General features: G+C 32.7%; 1 protein-coding gene across 2 annotated transcripts; it reads right to left on the reverse strand.

Moving 5' to 3' along the window:
- OVA5 (Lysyl-tRNA synthetase, class II) lies at positions 1-17982 on the reverse strand. Of its 2 annotated transcripts, none has more exons than XM_007032097.3 (13): positions 17202-17982; positions 16982-17093; positions 16751-16859; positions 16230-16287; positions 14597-14665; positions 10121-10228; positions 4189-4281; positions 3440-3544; positions 3093-3299; positions 2621-2715; positions 2408-2498; positions 1286-1462; positions 1-228 (listed from the first exon to the last, which is right to left on the reverse strand). In XM_007032097.3, exons 1-13 carry the CDS (start codon positions 17859-17861, stop codon positions 199-201), a joined length of 1914 nt encoding a protein of 637 aa, XP_007032159.2. In that variant the 5' UTR covers positions 17862-17982; the 3' UTR covers positions 1-198. The 2 variants fall into 2 exon arrangements, with proteins under 2 accessions (XP_007032159.2, XP_017975085.1); XM_018119596.2 differs by lacking the exon at positions 1-228 and adding an exon at positions 393-743 and having other exon boundaries at positions 17202-17980.
- Between the last annotated feature and the right edge of the window lie 289 nt (positions 17983-18271).

Genomic DNA, 18271 nt, shown 5'->3' on the forward strand with positions numbered 1-18271 from the left:
TTAAAGTTAAAAGAGTTAAATATATTGAAAGTATATATTGAGAAATTTTATAATAAAACATTACTCATGGTACATGCATAAATAATAACATTTTTTAATCCGAGAATAATTTGTATCAATTCATTTACAGTTGTTGCTCGTAATGACCATTGTCACAGCATTCACTTTAAACCGCCACTTGTACATTTTTGGACGGCATCAGACCTCAACAAAATCGTTAGGAACAGCCTGCACTCCAAAATCGATATCCATGAATGATCAAATGAAACCCCTTTCACACCAAAATCAATATTCATGAATGATTAAAGAAATCTTCGGTTATATTTTCATATCAGACAATGCAACAAACCGATTGCATCAACTATAAAATGAAATGAGAAAAACTATCAAAGTTCAATAGAAGAGGATCGTTTGAATGAAATAGTTTCATGTAAAATCAACAAGAATGTCTAAATACAGCAGCATAAATTTTCCTAATTATGAAGCACTATACCGCTTTTGACCAAAATTAAAAAAAAAAAAAACAGAAATTGAAAAATGAAGGCAATGAGTGCCAGCCATGCAGAGTCTAAGGGCCACAAGACCTGCATTAATGTTCAAGTAATGCCAAGACAATGAAAGAAAATTATCTTGCAGACCCATCCTGCCATTTACGACTGTATCTTTAAAACAGGAAAAGCAATGACATCTCGGATGCTGGCAGAATTTGTCAAAAGCATCACAAGCCTGTCAATTCCAAGTCCCTACAAAGAATTTTTTCCATCAGGATTTGCTTAGAAACAAATGTGGCAAGATGAAAATTATATCAGTGTCCATAAAATCTCCATTTTAGAAAAAGAACAATAGGCCAATAGCATACAAATAAACATTTACTCCAAGAGCTGAAGCTGCAAAATTTATGAAAATTTATTACTTTCCATAAAGACAATTTGCAACTCAGAACAAGACTAATGGATGGACCTTATATACAACAATAAACACACATGGATGGACCACAGTGCAACCATCTTTTGAAATGTATAAACATGTATTTATGTTTATTATGGTAAATCCAGATTATGTGCAAAGTATAGTGAGTTTTTGACTTGCACAAACTAAGTCATACTATATAAACCCAATCCATAAAGAGCTTGGAAGTACCAGAACGGATCAGTTTTAGAAGCATCAAATGCAAGTAACAGGCTCAGTCATAACCCAGCATGTTTATGATTAGATGGAATATAATATTATCAACATGTTGAAAAGGAATGATGTACGCTAATCAATGCAAACAAGATGGGTATACCATTCCTGAAGCCGGGGGCATTCCATATTCCAAAGCAGTAAGAAAATCATCATCAAGAGTCACTTCATACATAGAGTCTTCATTTTTATGATCTTTTTCTTCCATACTATCTGTGACTGAAACAGCTTCTGCTCTCTTCTTGTTATGTTGCCTTACTTGCTCTTCCAGGCGGGCTCTCTGCCACAATTGGAAATAAATGACCATCCTTTTGCTTTCAACTTAAAACAAGCTCAAAGTCACAGTTCACAAATACATTATCGACAATATCTCATAAATTATGCCCAAAGAGATTTTTTAAGACTCTTCAACCATGCTTTATATCTTCAAAGCCACTAAACAGGTTATAAAGTTTTGTAAGAGTAACAAACAAATAAGTATCTCATCAAGGAGATATGTACAGGCAGCTATAAATGAACCAATTAATGAGGCATCAATCACACCAACAATTCCAACGCGTTCATTGCCTGCTCATATTACTTACCGCAAGCTATTCATATAGAAATAATGATCTTGTCAATGAAATTCATAAGCACAATTACACTTTCATAACATGAACAAAAATATTAGAAAGTTGTGGCCACTCTGAGGGGAACATCTTTATATAAGAACCACAGGTGTACTCTAATAAAATTAGGCCAAGGTTTTTTGCTTAGAAGAAAACAACTGGAAAAAAACAATATTTGATGCCAAGCACATTGAGAGGAGACAAATTACAGCGAGGGATGGTAAGCAACATCTACTTAGCAGGACAAAGTTTAAACAATAGTCACATTGAAGAAGAAACACTATAAATATGTTACTTCTGGGATCAAGGGAAGAGCAATCAAATGCTTAGCCAAATTTAGTTCCATTCCCAGCTATGATCGAAGGCATTCATATAAAGCTATTGAGAAGATAAGCAGATAAAGATAAACTAAAACCATATACTTCAACTTATGTGTAAACTTTCATTAATGTACACTATAGCTAGGAAAAAATCATTGAAATTTGCCACAGACCAACTAAAAGCCCACTACATCAGTTATTATGATGGTATAAATATCCAAATGCTCATTGTTTGCATAACAACTTGTGATCAGAGTCGCCAAGTTTAGCATATAAAAAAAACTGTATCATTATTACCTGGTCCAAAGGATCAGTTAACTCAGAGAATGCATTAGCCAGTTCACGACCACATATGAAGAGTTCAAATCTCTCAGTCAAACCTGCATGCCTATTTTTCAGACAACTAAGAAGAGTAAGATAATTCTGAAAGTGAAGACAAAAATATATGCATAAATCCACATATGCAACAATGCAAATGTATGCCACCACTTCTTCGTAAACCTTCCATACCTCCGGTGTGGTTTGGCAAGAGGAGATATTTCCATGGGATAGTCCAAAACAAATGTAGGTTGCAGGAGCTTTGGTTCAACAAAAATTTCGAAAACCTGGAAAAGATAAATAAACCAAAGGTTTATCACAACTGCCAATCATCTCGCACTAGAAAAAGTGAAAGTAAAACAAATTTAAATAAAAGAAACTGTCCACACTCAACTTATAGTTTTGTGAATTCTACAATCCCCACTAAAGGAATTCTGAGCAATAAATTTCCATGAATTGTTCTCACAGAGAGATGAGACAGGTGAATAAAATGTGTTATCTATAGTTTTCAAGCTTAGGGAAAAACAGGAATTGTATTTCCCTTCTATGAAATTTATTCAGTTCACTCCCTAAATTATACTTTCATTGCTATTTTACAATTATAATTTTCTATTACACCATTTTGCAACTCTAAAGAACTCTGAAATAATAAATGAAAACTCACCTCATTAAGAAGGTGGCCAAGTGAAGGGCAGGCTTCAATGGAAAACTTGTCCTTACTATCAAGCCCAACTCCCAGTGCCTTCATAACAACATCTTTAGCAACTTTAAGATCATTTTCAAATTCAGTGAAATCAATCCCAGTGGCTTCTTTAACAAGATTGTGCATGGTTTCCCGCCTCCATGGCCTCTCCAAATGTATCTCAACCCCCTGCGTAGAAGGCATACATTAGTTGTTTCAAAGCCTGTCCCAACCAGATAAGACCAAAAAGTAAAAAACTGAGAAACTAGAATTCCCAGAACCTCCTGAAATGAAATTAAACTATTTTTATTAGCCATGCAAAGCATTACCTGGTAATCAATGGTGAGCTCTCCATGAACTGCAAGAGCACATCGGGTAACAATTTCCTCAGCCATGTCCATCATAGATTCGTAGTCTGAATATGCCTCATACATCTAAAACCAGGCTAAAAACGATGATGATCAGGTCTTCAGAAAACAATTTTAACACTTGAAACCATATGAAGCACATTTGCAACCAAGCACAGAATCGATATCTCAGCTATAGTATAAAAATATGGATGTTGGAAAACTTTTTGATTGACGAAAATGATCATATTGCATTATATTTGTAAATTATCATTTTAATTTCTTTTATAATTATTCAATAAAACTTATTTAAATTTGTAAATATATAAGAAGTTTAATTGTACCAAATAACTATTATTAACAATATTTTTCATTATAAATACTAATAAAATTTATTCAATTTATATATAAAAATTCTAATTGCATTGAATGACTTTCATTAAAAAATGTTTTCTCTTAATTCTAATAGTATTGAATAATTTATAGATTAATATTAAAAATTTCTATTATATATAATTGAATCATTAATATTCTTATACATATACTTGTCTTTCAATTATAATTTTCTTTTATATATAATTTATTTAAATTATTACTGTTTTTTATTTAAAGACAATTAACTTTACACTTTAAAAACATTTGTGTTTTATATATAATTGTTATTTAAAAATTAAAAAAGAATATTCACATGCAAGGCACATGACAATAAATACTAGTATTTTTATAAATACCTCTATGGTCGTAAATTCTGGATTATGACGAGTTGAAATGCCTTCATTTCTGAATATACGACCAATCTCATATACTTTTTCAAATCCTCCAACCTGTCATTAGAAAATATAAATATTGTTGACAGTATAAATTTAAGAGGCAAGCAAATATTAGAAGTGTACACTAAGGATGGAAAGATAAGAGAAACGGGGCAAAAATGAAGAATAAATTAACTGAGAAAATTGCTGGGTTTGCCTGTTTCCATGCACACCTTTTCTTCTCCCACGGAAATCAGTCACATTTATTGGTATGTGGATCCCACCTGCTTACTCACATTGTAACTGACAATTTCCTTGAAGAAACCAAAACATGCGTAGAAATAGGCCCACCGAAAACCAAGATAGAAAATATACCAATACATGTTTTTGATACACCCACCTCCTTCTAGAGACTCCACATAATAGAAACACTGTTTTAGCTTAATACTCCCTCCTCACTAACCAAAAACAAAAAAAATATATACAAAAAAAAAAAAAAAAGAATTGGTGTTTTTCTAAATATCAAAAGGACTAATTCAATGTACATAAGATGGTTAAGTTGACACTCCATATTATGATGAGAAGATGGAATCTAATGCTTTTCCGAGATGGAAGACTACATTGAATAGCATCAAATGAAACTAATAGCTATAGACAAGAAATGCAAGTATGATATCAAACAAAACCTAGAATCTGTAAAAAAAAGAGTTAAGTTAATAAAGAAAGATGGAGATTCCTAATAGTGTTTTTGAACTCAAACTTTTGATTATCTGTTGAGATAGCATATTTTTTTCCTATTCCATGGGTGGTGTCCAGTGACAGTTAATGGTTTAAGACGAAAGTTTTACATAGGACTAGGAGTGACATGATCATGGCCTTTGTGGTGTTTTTCAATTTTGGCTCTCTTTGGAGCTGACTTTATTGAATTTCTAGAGGAGCTTTCTGGCAATTTATTTGGTTTAGTTCTCCCTCAATCTTGTCAGTCTTAAGATTAGCCTCACCTACTTGGAGTTTGGAACAGGAAATAGAAATGCCATGTTTATGGGTGGTATAAGCCATTGATAGCCTGCAGAAGTTGTGAAGTTCTTTTCAGTGAGATATGCTTCAGTGCCGGATGATTGCCTTTGTGGATGCTTCTATGAAGCAGATTTGTTATCTGTTTTGGTTACACAGAAGCAGATTTGTTATCTGTTTTGTTCAGTGTATCACTTATCTCAGTTTTTTCAATTTCTGGTAGCAATTTTGTCTAGTACGGTAGCTTGGCAAATTTCACTTCCTGTATGTAGTAACTCAGTACGCATGCCAGATCCTAGTTTGAGTTTCTTGGTAATACTTGTTTTGATAGTGGTTGGTTTTTCTTTTGCTGGTTGGAGTTCAAGGTCTTGTGGGATGGGAATCCTTATGAAGTGTGGTGGGTTTGTACAACTTCTCTTGCTTTTTTTCTGGTTGTGTCCTGAGTCTTTAAAAGATTCTGTTATCAGTGTATAAATGAGCTTTTAGGCTTGCTTCATACAGCTTCAGAGTTCTTATCAAGCATGCAATTCACTACTCCACAAAATATTTTGAAAGAGTAGATGCATTTGAGAGATTTTGGAAGTAGTTATCAACATTAAGAATGATTAAATTCCACTATTTTGGAAGATGAAAGGGTTTCACTTTTGTTGAGTTAGAAGATCTTTGTCCATTTCATATCGTAGTTTTGTGAAGTTAAGTGTTATCTTTTTGGTACACTGCTAAGTCAGGTGTTTTGATATTTGCTTATGGGTGTGTAGTACTTTGTGATATGTTTCAAATCCCCAGGTTGTGTTTCCTTATCATATTTACCAAAAAAAGAAAAAAAGCCCACATTGAGCCCTAAATGAACACATATCAATCCTTTAAACCCACTAGTGGATTTTTAAAAAACTTCACCGCCAATGTATTGAATAATAATCCCTAAATGTTATGCATTCTCAAGTTTGCTCATAGCTTTTTTAATTGGTTTGCAAGAAAGTATTCATTTTATTGCTTTCTAATCATAAAGACCACATTCGAACTGACCTTAATCTCCCACATGACACTTTTCTTTTTGATCGTTTAAAATTCTTTGCCTGCCATACTTTTAAGGGCCCTACTATGATTAAATAACTTTAGGCAAATTATAAGGATTATAAATTCGCTATGGATGTGCATTATATGACTAAGGAACTTTATGCTACTGATTATGTGATAGTTAGCCTCCTCAATTTTATACTGTATTTATGGTTGTGAATTGGACTACCAAGAATCTTTGTGGTGTTGATCCCCATGTCCAATCATATCCAAATAAACAAATATATATATATTTTTTTTGTCATATCCAATCGTGTGAAATATGTAGCCCAATATATTGGACACATGTCCATGTCGAACATGGACGCGACACACCAGTATGCAAGGGGTGATGCTTATCCTGCCCCATACCTTGCTTGACTATTTCAACAAATTAAGAGCCCAAACCATGAAATCAATTTATATATGGTGATAAATGACCTTATTGTGGTGCTCTTTAATCTTTTGCTTTGTCTACTAGTCTGCATATAAGCATTTTACAATTGCATAACTTCTGGCGATGAGCTTAGTGCTTCTTGTTGAGCAACTAAGGTCATCACCTTGTTCACCGAAAGGCTGTCTTTTCTTGCTAGTTTTGGACTTACTAAAGAAAAGTGGTGTTTTCATTATAACTCTCTTAAGTCAAGTTCCTTCAACCATTGGTGATTGATGGAGGGTCACCGAAGGGTACTAGGATCTAATTTCAATTAGGGATATACTCATTATTTTGGGTTTATAATTGGAGCAGAATAAAGGAAGGGTTAATTCAAACTGCATTATAGCAAGAAACTATGTTTTTAAAGTTTACAACTTAGTCTGTATAATTGCATATTTGAAATGCAAACTAAACACAAGTACTAAATCGAGGGTTAGTTGGAATTCGTAGATGAAGCCACAAAATGAAGTGAGTAATTTCAATATCTTGGTTCAATTATCCCAAAGGATGGGAAAATTGAATGAGATAGCACTCATGGGACCTGAGTAGGGTAGGGTGGACAAAAAGGAGAAGTGCATCAATAGTCTTGTGTGATCACAAAGGTCCATCAAAACTTGAGACAAAAGCTTTATGAGAGGGCAATATGACAACCTAGGTTGTAGAAGACAGAATGTTGGGCTACTAAAAATCAAGATACACAAAAAAATGAGTGCGGTTGAGATGAAAATGAGATGCTAATGCATGGGCAAACAAGGAAAGATATGATTAGGAAAGAGTGCACACTGGATAATGTCAGATTAACAGCCATTGAGGCTACAATGAGGGAAACATGTTTATGGTGGTTGAAAATGTAATGAAAAAAGGCCAACCAGAAGATTTAATTTAATGAAGAATACCGATGTTAATAAAAAAAGAGAAATTACCATAGAAGAAATGGGATTAAAATTAAAGCAAAGAGTCAAGTGGCCTTCTGTACATTGCTATTTTGGTATAAATACATATGTGGCTACAACATTGGTAGCATCTGTGGTATTCCTCTTTATTCTATCCTTTCTTTGATAATAGAGTTATCAGAAACTAAGCTTAATAAAGATATAGTCTTAAATCTATGCAAAATGATCCATGTAACTAATCCTATATAGTGGAAAAAGACTTAGGTTCCATCTGTTTTATGGAAATTGGCTTGTGAAAAATAAAAGTTCTCTATGGAAGGCATTCACTCAAAAAGTAAACGTGTTCTATTGTTTGGATGACATCATGAATAATATTTTTTATTATTTAGATGACGTTGTGAAATATATTTCTCATTCTAGATATTTGTCTTAATATTATTAAGTATCCCAGCACCAATAATTTCAAAAACCATATATAAATGTTAAAAGCTATGTTCAAAATGAATTATTCATACATAATCCCAACCACAAAAATTATAAAAAGCATAACTCTATTTTTTCATCACCACCCAATTTTTTCATCACCACCCAATTTTTTCATTACCATCATGGCATCAACATTTTTCTTAAATTTTTAATATTTTACAAAACCTGTACAAATGCATAAATACTAGTATATTTTTTTTTATTTTCTTTCTCATTTCATTTGACAATTCTTTTCTTGACTTCCATTTCCTCTAAAGTTTTCTTCTTTTCTCAATAATTTGTATAATTGACTAATATTTTAAAATTTAAAAAGCTACAGATTATTGCCATAATATATTTCTTTGTTTCCTTCCGTTTTCCACTTTCTCATATTTTTTTGCCTTACTTTTCCATTTTTGATCTTTCTCTATTGCAAAGGTGGCTGGCAATAGATATCTTGCCAACAATGGAGGAAGAGAGGAAGGTGGTTGTGAAGGTTTTGAACAAGGCTGAATAGGATATTCAAGGGAAAAAAATGGGAGTTCTTGGAGTAGAATGGTAGCTTGTGTAGGAAAGAGCAAACTTCTTAATAGAAAGGAGGCTTTTAAAGGGCTGTGGCATGCTTTGGAGGTTGCAAAGGTAACACTACAAGTGTAGGAGGCTGAAGCTTGAATTGGAAGAGGGTGATATGGAGGCTGCATATGTGTGTAGAAGAGGACAAACGGCAGAGTATGGAGGAGATAGGGAGATCGTGGAGGAGACAAAAATGGGGGTGTGAGGTCGTCACTGGCTTTGGCAGTGGTGGCTGATCCTGGTTGCCAGATTTCAGTTTGGGGTTGTTGGATTTGTAAGGCTTTGAAGCTATTGGTTGTATTCTATGTGAGTTTAGAATATTGTCTTCTGGATTTCAAAAAAGGAAGACAATTTCCTGAAATTGAGGGTTTTTTCCTGTTGACTATATGCTCATTTCCATTGAACAAATTTTTCTTTGACATCCAAACACCAAAAAATACGAAAAATGGCTTCCAAAAAGCCATTTTCTGCAAAACAAATGGAGTCTTAGACTGTTATTGTCATTGTTGATAGTGGTGGTTGTGCAGTTGTAAACTTTGGACATCTTAAAGCTTGTTACACATAATTAACCAGAAACAAGAGAGGAGAGAATAATTTGAACCATGAAACTCTCACCATCTAACTACAACTTCATTTGATAAAGAATTGAACTTATTATGGAAAAAGAAAGCAAGGACTTAGAGAATCCACCTATGTTGCTCTGACTCTTCACTTTTCCTCAAGTATCGATGTCAGATACATATCCAACATGTCAAAGTAGAAATGAGTATGAGGTATTGACCCTCCAAATAAAAGGAAGAGATGAGAAAAGTTTAAATAGACCAGTGTCCTACACATATCCACGCCCCACACTCGCTACCAGAGTCCCAACAACTCAGGTACCAACAAATATATTCGGCATAAAATAGCAAGCAACAAGTCATAAACTGCATACTATAATCACCGGAAAATAGAATGAAATTATCCCATATATAAAAGGTGTAGGGCAAGACTTGGGTGGAGTTTGTGAAGTTTCAATTAAAAATGGTCAAATAAGAACTAAAATATAGACAAAAGCTATAAATTGTAAAAACTAAATGTGTAAACAAGTTGTGATTTTTTTAATCAAAGGGAAAAAAAAGTTTTAATATTCTGTTTAAATAGCTATTTCAACTAAAAAAAATTCTGATAAGCTCTTCATGTTCATCAACAATTGATTAAATTCTGTATGTAGATGTTATTTTTCATTAATACTTTACCATCATTTATCTATTCATGAAGTGTTATCATTATATTAGTATTTATTTTTATTTAGATGTTTTACTTAGGAACTTCACAAACTCCACTTAAGGAACTCCACCTAAGTCTTGCCCTAAGGTTTAAATCCTTGAAGTTGAAAATCCACTTTTTATTAATGAGATGAGAAAAAACAACAAATTCCAAATGGAAAATGGCAGTTAAATAGGATATCCAAATCAAAAGTTATTTAGGACCTCACCAGCATTCTCTTCAAGTGAAGTTCAGTTGCAATTCTTAGATAAAGGTTCCTTCCAAGGGAGTTATGGTATGTCATGAATGGTCTTGCTTCAGCCCCGCCAGCTGCTCCCTAGTTGATCAAATCAATTAAAAGTCAAATTCACCAAAACAGATTACTTCTGCACTGCTAAATAAAAAGGCAAGTAAAAACCGAAAAAAAAAATTGCAATAAATACTATTATCTTAGAATTGTGATACATAATTTTAAGGGGTAAAATCCAAAAGCCCCCTCCAAACACTTCAAAAGGACACTTTGGTCCCTCTTTTTTCAAAATGATATTTTTGGCCCTTTGACTGTTAACACTGTTAATCAATAGTTAAAAAAAATTAGAACTAATTCTACATAAATATTTTAAGACACAAATACCCTTTAAAATGATATTGTTTTTTGAATTTAAGCATATTCTCTTTAAAAAAAATCTGCTCATCCTTCTCTCGAAAACCTTAATGAGAAAAAAATATAAAAAATATTTGATCTGAAGGCCTGGAAATTTGAAGTAGTATTCACCATGAAAACCAACTTCCTAGAGGAAAAACTCTTTGTTTCTCGAACAGTTTGAGAATTTTTTTCATTGAAAAGAATGTATTAAAATTAAATTTTTTGTTCAATGATGGACATTTCAAATTTGATGTTGTCGGGTTAAGAGATTAATTTTTTACTCATAATTACTAATTTTGTTGAAAATTTTTGCCTAAAATTTGTTCTTTGAGATTAGAGTTTAAGATGACATAAAAAGATTTTGTCTTGATTACTATATATCAGAAGTTTAAAGGTTTGATGGTGCACCATGTAGTGGGTTTCATTCTCTATTTGTCAGGCTTTAGCTCTGCTGCGTTTTTGTTTTTATTTCCTGGCTCAGCTCTGCTGTGTTTTTTATTTGGTTGGGGCTGAGTTTTGCCTTTGATGTAGTGGTTGCTATATGGCTGCTGGGAAAGGGCTCTTGTGATTGCCTTGAGATTTGATGGGAAGACATCTTAATCTTCTTGCAACCTGGGAAGTGATCTTGAGTTTCAATTTGTTGGTCGGATTTGGATTGTTTGAGTTCTTGTTTCTACCATGACTTGTAGCTCTTTTTATTTTTTCATTATAAAATCAAAGTTGCGTTTCAAAAAGCAAAAAATTTTCAGTTTTTTTCTTTTTTATCAAAAATTGAATTATATTAAGTATCAAAGTAAGACAAAGTACCGCATTCAAAAATGCCGTTTTAAAATTTTATAAAATTTTGAATTTTTTCTTCTTTGTCAAATATTAAATTTTAAAGTGAATTTTATTAAGTTTCAGAAGGAAACATGAACAGATTTTTTTGAAGAAGGCATTTGTGTCCTAAATATTTATGTAGTATTGGGTATAATCTTTTTTAATGGTTGACTAACGGTGTTAACAATCACGGGACCAAAAACATTATTTTAAAACAAGAGGGACCAAAGTGTCCTTTTGAAGTGTTCTGAGGGGCTTTTTGGATTTTACCCTAATTTTAAGTACCTGGAAAATAAAAATATAGTAGCACATAATTTTCAGACACTAGCAACAACTCCAGTGTTAGCTTTTTCAAGTGCCTTGCAACATATTTCCAGTATGAGATGATGCAATATGTTTACACGCACATCTTGATTTCAAAGTAAGAGAACATCTTTAAAGCCTTTAAGGAGCTCTAAACACTTCCACAACCCTGAACTTCTATATTATTTCAAGCTTAATTAGTTGAACCTCTTAAAATGTCCATGTATCATACATGCAACACTAACATATATATATATATATATACACACACACATACATACATATAGGGCCAACAAACTAAGGGTGTATTTGTTTTAGAAAGCTATGGATACACATGGAGATGACACTTGGCAAAATGGACATGCTAGGGTTTTTAAATTTGAAGGGGTCTTTTTCACATTTGCGGGAGCATGGGGAGGTGGAGGAGGATCAGCAATGCTAGCCAATTCAAGGAGAAGGGGAAGGGAGCAAATAGATAGAAAGACAGCAAGTGATGAAGAAAGAGAAAGGTGGAGGGAGAGGGGAGAAGGAGAGAGGAATAGTGAAAATGAAAAATATAATTGGGGGAGTAAGAGAGGCACGAGGTTCAATGGGGCCCGAGAAGTAAAAAAGAACAAAAAGAGGCTCAAAGATTGGTGGCAAAGTGTACGAGTGATCTGATGGTGGAAACCACCTCTATCAGAAGAATTTTTGACAGCCAATAGTGGATGATGTTTTGATGATCTTTGATCTTTGACCTGACCAGAATTATCTCTAATTCCTACTTTTCTTTTAGCGTACAACTAAGCTAATGAATAATCCTCTGACTATGGCATTTCATGGACCATGAATTTGATGCTAACTGAAGCAAAATGAGTCACTAAAGTTTGGTGGTTCAATGATCTCTAACAATGCTAAAAACCTGAAATGGAGCTTAATTTTCTTTGGATTCGTGTTTGTGTTTAGATGTGATAAAATATAATCTAACCCAATTGAATTGTGCAACTCTCTCAAATTCTAAATCAGCTGACCTAAAGTTCACTAAAATTTGTTAACAATATTCTAAACATGAAATTGACAACAATCATAACTTGACCATTCTTACTATATATACCTACAACTAAAGTTACCCTGAAGCAGGTTCCACAACCAATTTAATTTTGTTGTTAGCATTTGGCAAATTTGGTTGCCTAATTGATTGACATGTGATAATGTGGAGTTAATTGCTTGATATTGGGCCTTACAGTGGTGAATTAGCAGTCTGCTGATGGGGTGGTTTTCAACCTTTTTGCACGACTAAAAATAGTTTTGTGCCTTTTCCATGTGCTATTTTTTGTTCCATTTTCCTTTTGTTTTATTTTAATATTTCCTAACCAAATTATTATTAAGGATTACAGATTTGTTCAATCAATTTATATTTTTAAAATAAAGCAAAAAGTCTTTTGATGAACGAAAAAGAAAGATAAGAGAAAAAAAAAACAAAAAACAAAAAGAAAATATCAAAAATAAAAAAATATGAAAATGTTTATTGTTGAATGTTTTCTATTTTCCTTTTTCTTTTCTCTTTTTTAATTTTAATAGCTTTTTTTAGATATTATTTCATAAGTGTTCATAATTTAGAATAATTACTTTTTGTAAAATTATTATCCAATATAGAAATTTATTGATTTATACTGCAACGGAGTGCAAGGAATTTTACTAGTATTTACTTCTTCATTTTCATTTTCCACATCTCCGAGCTTCAACTTTTTTATTTTCTTTTTCTACAAAAGCTTTTCATATTCTATTGTTCATTTTTTCAAGATTGTTTAGTGAATAGAAATAAATATTCATTTTTCTACACAAAATTAGAGAAAATATGTAAGGCATTAACATTTTTTTGTTAAGATGAGGAAAATTATTATAAGAACGATTATTAAACATCATTATAAAAGTGCTTAACTATTAAACAGAAAATAAAGATAAGAAAAGTAGTTCACATAAGTTAAGGTTTATTTCATTTGTGGCTTAAATGAATTTTTCTCAATCCACCTCAAACTGAAAAGTAATTGATCACTTTTTATTCACAGTATCACTTACTGTTCATAACGCAATGGCAGTGATAGTGAATCATCTTTGTCAAACAAAATATTTCTTAGATCATTTAAACTTTAAGTTCTACAAATATAGGTAATTTATACAAAAACAAAAAAAAAAGATTGTAAGGGTGTAAAAGAAACAGAGGAAAAGCAAAAAAATATATATGCCTTCTATATTTTCTTGGCCATCATGCCATATTCTAGTTTGTTCCATGCTTCATCTTTCAATCAATCATATAAGAACAACTGTTTCTTAAAAAGGCATTGATCTAAAACTAGCTACTACTTTTATTGCCCATGTGCTGTTCGTGTTTTGTGAGATTTGAATACTTGGCTATTTAAGTAGACCATAGATGGGAGAGACTCTTCCATGTATTCACTATTTCCAGTGTTCTCTCCATGTTTTATTTGAAAGCAGAGAATAGAACTTTATTCTTCCTTTCAAAATTCAACCTATTTCCTTCTCATTTCCAGAAAACATTTTCTATATCAAAATCCAAATTTTTTACTATCATTTTATATTTTTAATAAAAATGAAAAGAAAAATAATTCTGTTTTCAAAAACCAAACAAACCCTACATATTTTTCTTTTTGTTTTTTTTGGAGCCAACTGCAAGTTAGAGTTATGCATTGCTCTAAACCCTTCAAGTTCCGAGAGAGTCAATGTGCAACAGAGTAAAATGTAGCTTTTTAATAAGTAGGTCTTTGACATGAAAGACCACTCAGTTGACATCCCAATAGATAAAAAAGTTATTTGAGTTTCCATCTCCACCTATAACATTAACAATCATTTTACTTAATAGTAATCAACAAGAAAAGGAAAATTATTTCACTATCAGAAAAGCCAACACCCAGAAAAACTAGAAAATTATTCACAAACCTGCAGAACTGGAGTTTCAACTTCAACAAAACCCTGAGATTCCACCGTCTTTCGTATCTCCGTCACAATCTACTAAAAGAAAAGTTTAATAAGAATACAATTATAAAGCATCAAAACTCGAATTATAAGTACCAGAAAAACAAGACATACACACGCATGTACATAAATACACATGAAAATAATCCATAACTTAAGAGCTATTTTAAATAAGATCAGACTGTTCAAAATATACAATATATGGTCCAAACTTTTATCAAGTCAATTACCAATATTGTTGACAAATCTTTAGAAATGTAAAAAGTCAATTAGTTAAAACTTTCCTCCAAGCAAGAGTTTATATTCACTTACAAAAACAAGCATGCTTAAAAATACAAATAATCTTTTCATTAGAAAAAAACCTTACTTTAGGCAAGCAGCAACATCAAAAGGCTAGACTGCAGTAGAAAATTGAGAGAAAATGTTAGAGGAGGTTTGATTCAACATCCATCTATGACACTTATCCATAGTTTATTTATTGGCAAGATTCAAGAACTGTTGATGAATATTCAACAATAAGGGTCTCAATATAAACCTCTGTTTTCTAAGTTATTAACTCCATTTATTGCTCAATAAATCAGGCTATCAACAAAACATTACAATTTTAAAATTTATTGCGATATTTCTGCTCTTAAAGTGGCAATCCCTAGACTAGAATTGTGATGTGTGGCATAAACAACATTCTTTCCGTAAAATTCCATTAAAAAAAGTCACACCTCTAAGCCACAATCCAAAGTTTTATACATCCTTGGCATCACACAAATTCAACTTCATTGATAATATGATGATAATTATGTTTATCCTTTAATTTACTAAAATGTGTGACATAGCATTCAAGATTCTATTATCAACCTTGTGATAAATTGATAGTGTTTTAAACTTGGCATAAATATAAAATATCTATACTTGTGATTCTGTAATAATATTATTTATGTAATCAATATCACATAATAACAACTTATACCTTAGTTATTAGCTTTTTTATTTATTGAATTAAGAAGTCAAATGCAAAAATCCAACAATCAATGTATTCTAAAATTTTGTTTTAAAGTTTTCAACTCTCATTTACAAATTTCCATACTTGTTGAAATCAATATCAATATCAATATAAATATCCCATCAACAAATCCACATTTTGATAGACCTGATATATCTATCAATAGTGCTTATAGAAAACCTTGCACTGAGAATGCATAAACCCTCTAGATATAACCAATGGTTATATTATTTTCACCACAACAAAAACAAAGTTCTAGTGGTTTATGAAACGTGAGAAAGGTATATATAGAGGGAAAACGAAAAAGATGCAACACATTAATTCCTTTTGTATAAGAATATAAACCAATATCCAAAATGGAACCAAACATGTGTACCAACTGATGATGTAGTCTTACAGAAGATGAATTACTCTATATAAAAAGAAGAACAACTAAATTCTCTCTTGGTTTGACGAGCAACCAAAGGAGGTTTAGAGTTTAGAAGTGCAAGTCACTCTAGAGAAAAAATAACCAAATGATTAAAGCATACAAATACAATCCTATAGGAAGAAAACCAAAAGGTCAAATCAACATCATTCAGGGTAGTGCAAATAAATCACCTTTGCTCGTTTCCGGAATAAATCAGCTACTTCAGGATTTGCAATCATATCAACATACCTAAAATAGGTGGAGGGGGGGATGGAGGAATATGGTCAAAAGGGTGAAACAATCAAGCCATATCACAACACCAAGAATAAAATGCATAAGGGACATCAAACAATTTCAAATGTGTTATCAGACAAGTAAGAGTTATGTACTAAAAAACTTCCTTGATGTGATTGTTAATGATTAAAAGATAATTATGCTAAATAATGAGATGGTAAAAAGAATTTCATATGACAATTATGCTAAACAGAGACAAGCAAGGTTCAAGAATGTTTCAGATCTTTCTTTAAGGGGAAAAATGATGGAAAATAAATGTCACGTATGCAGCAAAAATTATTTGAGGAGCTCAGTAAAATTATCAATTAGTACTTGGACAATGGGATGGATTGAAAATATATGTTTGACTGAGTACTTTGCAATATGATTCACAACGAATAACAAAAAGAAAAAACACAAGTTGCAGATAACAAGTAACCTTTGACGATAACGCTTATCAATGTCAGTTAGACCATGATACTTGTCAGGCAACGGAAGCAGAGATTTTGTAAGAATTGCAAAAGAATCCACCTTAACAGAAAGCTCCCCTGAAAAGTAAATCAGAAAAAGAATGTAATGAAATTAAGGGGAGCTTTGACTTTTATATATACACAAAAAGAGATTAGTATAGAGGGTAATCATAGTGAATTTCTTTAATGAAGAAGTTTACCTTTCTCAGTCCGCTTGATAGAGCCAGATGCACCTAATATATCACCAATATCAACAAGTGTCTTTAACTGCTCAAACTGATTATTCAAAAGCCTTTCCTTCTCACAGTAAAGCTACAACCATTTTGAATATATAATCTAAATGTGAATGACATTATGAGAGAATAATACAGAGGAAGAAGCACTATGACTGAGAAATAAAAACGAAAGAAAAAAAAGAACCTGAATACTGCTGGAGTGATCTCTTAAAGTGAGAAAAGCAAGCTTTCCAAAGGCTCTGCGAGCAACAATTCTGCCTGCAATAGAGACATGATGACTCTCACTATCTAACTCTTCACCGTTATTTAGATTCTTATATATTTCTTGCAACTCCCTAGCACTGTGACTTCTATCCCACTTATACGCATACGGCTCCAACCCTTTGCTCCGCAATTGTTCCACCTTTTTCAAACGGATAGCACGTACGGCTTCACGGTCTGAAGTGGAAGTCGAAGTCGAAGACCCACGATTGCGAGAGTGCAGCTTGGTGTTGGTAGCGGCAGCGCCGCCATCTGAGCAGCAAGGGACTAGATCAGAGGAAGAAGAGCCCAATCTATAACTTCTATCCCACTTATAAGCATAAGGTTGCGACCCTTTGCTCCACAATGGTTCCACCTTTTTCAGGCGGATGGCACAAGCAACTTCAAGATTCGAAGTGGAGGTTGAAGTGAATGTAAAAGACCGACTATCGCGAGAGGGCAGCCTGGTGTTGGTGGCGGTGACAACGCCGCTATTCGAGCAAAGGACTAGTTCACAGGAAGAATAACCCAATCCAAGTGGTTGCCTTAAACTTAACGGCCTTGCAATTGATGAGCTTAGCCTCCACACCCTCAAGCCCTCCATCTTTAATCTGAAGTATATTAATTTGTGAGCAAAAAATTCAAGCCAAGAATCCTATGTGTTTTATAGCAAAATTAAATTGAAGTTTCTTCAAAAGCCGGTTCGAACCAAACACATGCATAGGGATGCAGCTTAAGTTTCACTAATTATTAAAAATTATTATTATATATATTATCAGTTTTTTATTAATTATTTTATTTTTTTAATAAAAAAAAACACCAAGTGTTAGGAGTGTGCAGAAATCAATTGCAATTGAGCAACCGACCACATCGTCCGTTCTTGCAATCGATAGGTCGACTCGTGAACTGCAACAATCGATCTCATCGATCGATTAGTTCGATCGTCGATTGAGAAACCGACCCATTACTCTTTTTATTTTTTATTTAGGGAGTTAAAGACTATCCTGTCGTTCA

The sequence above is a fragment of the Theobroma cacao genome, chromosome 4, assembly GCF_053813885.1.
Source record: "Theobroma cacao isolate CCN51 chromosome 4, ASM5381388v1, whole genome shotgun sequence".
NCBI lineage: Eukaryota > Viridiplantae > Streptophyta > Magnoliopsida > Malvales > Malvaceae > Theobroma > Theobroma cacao.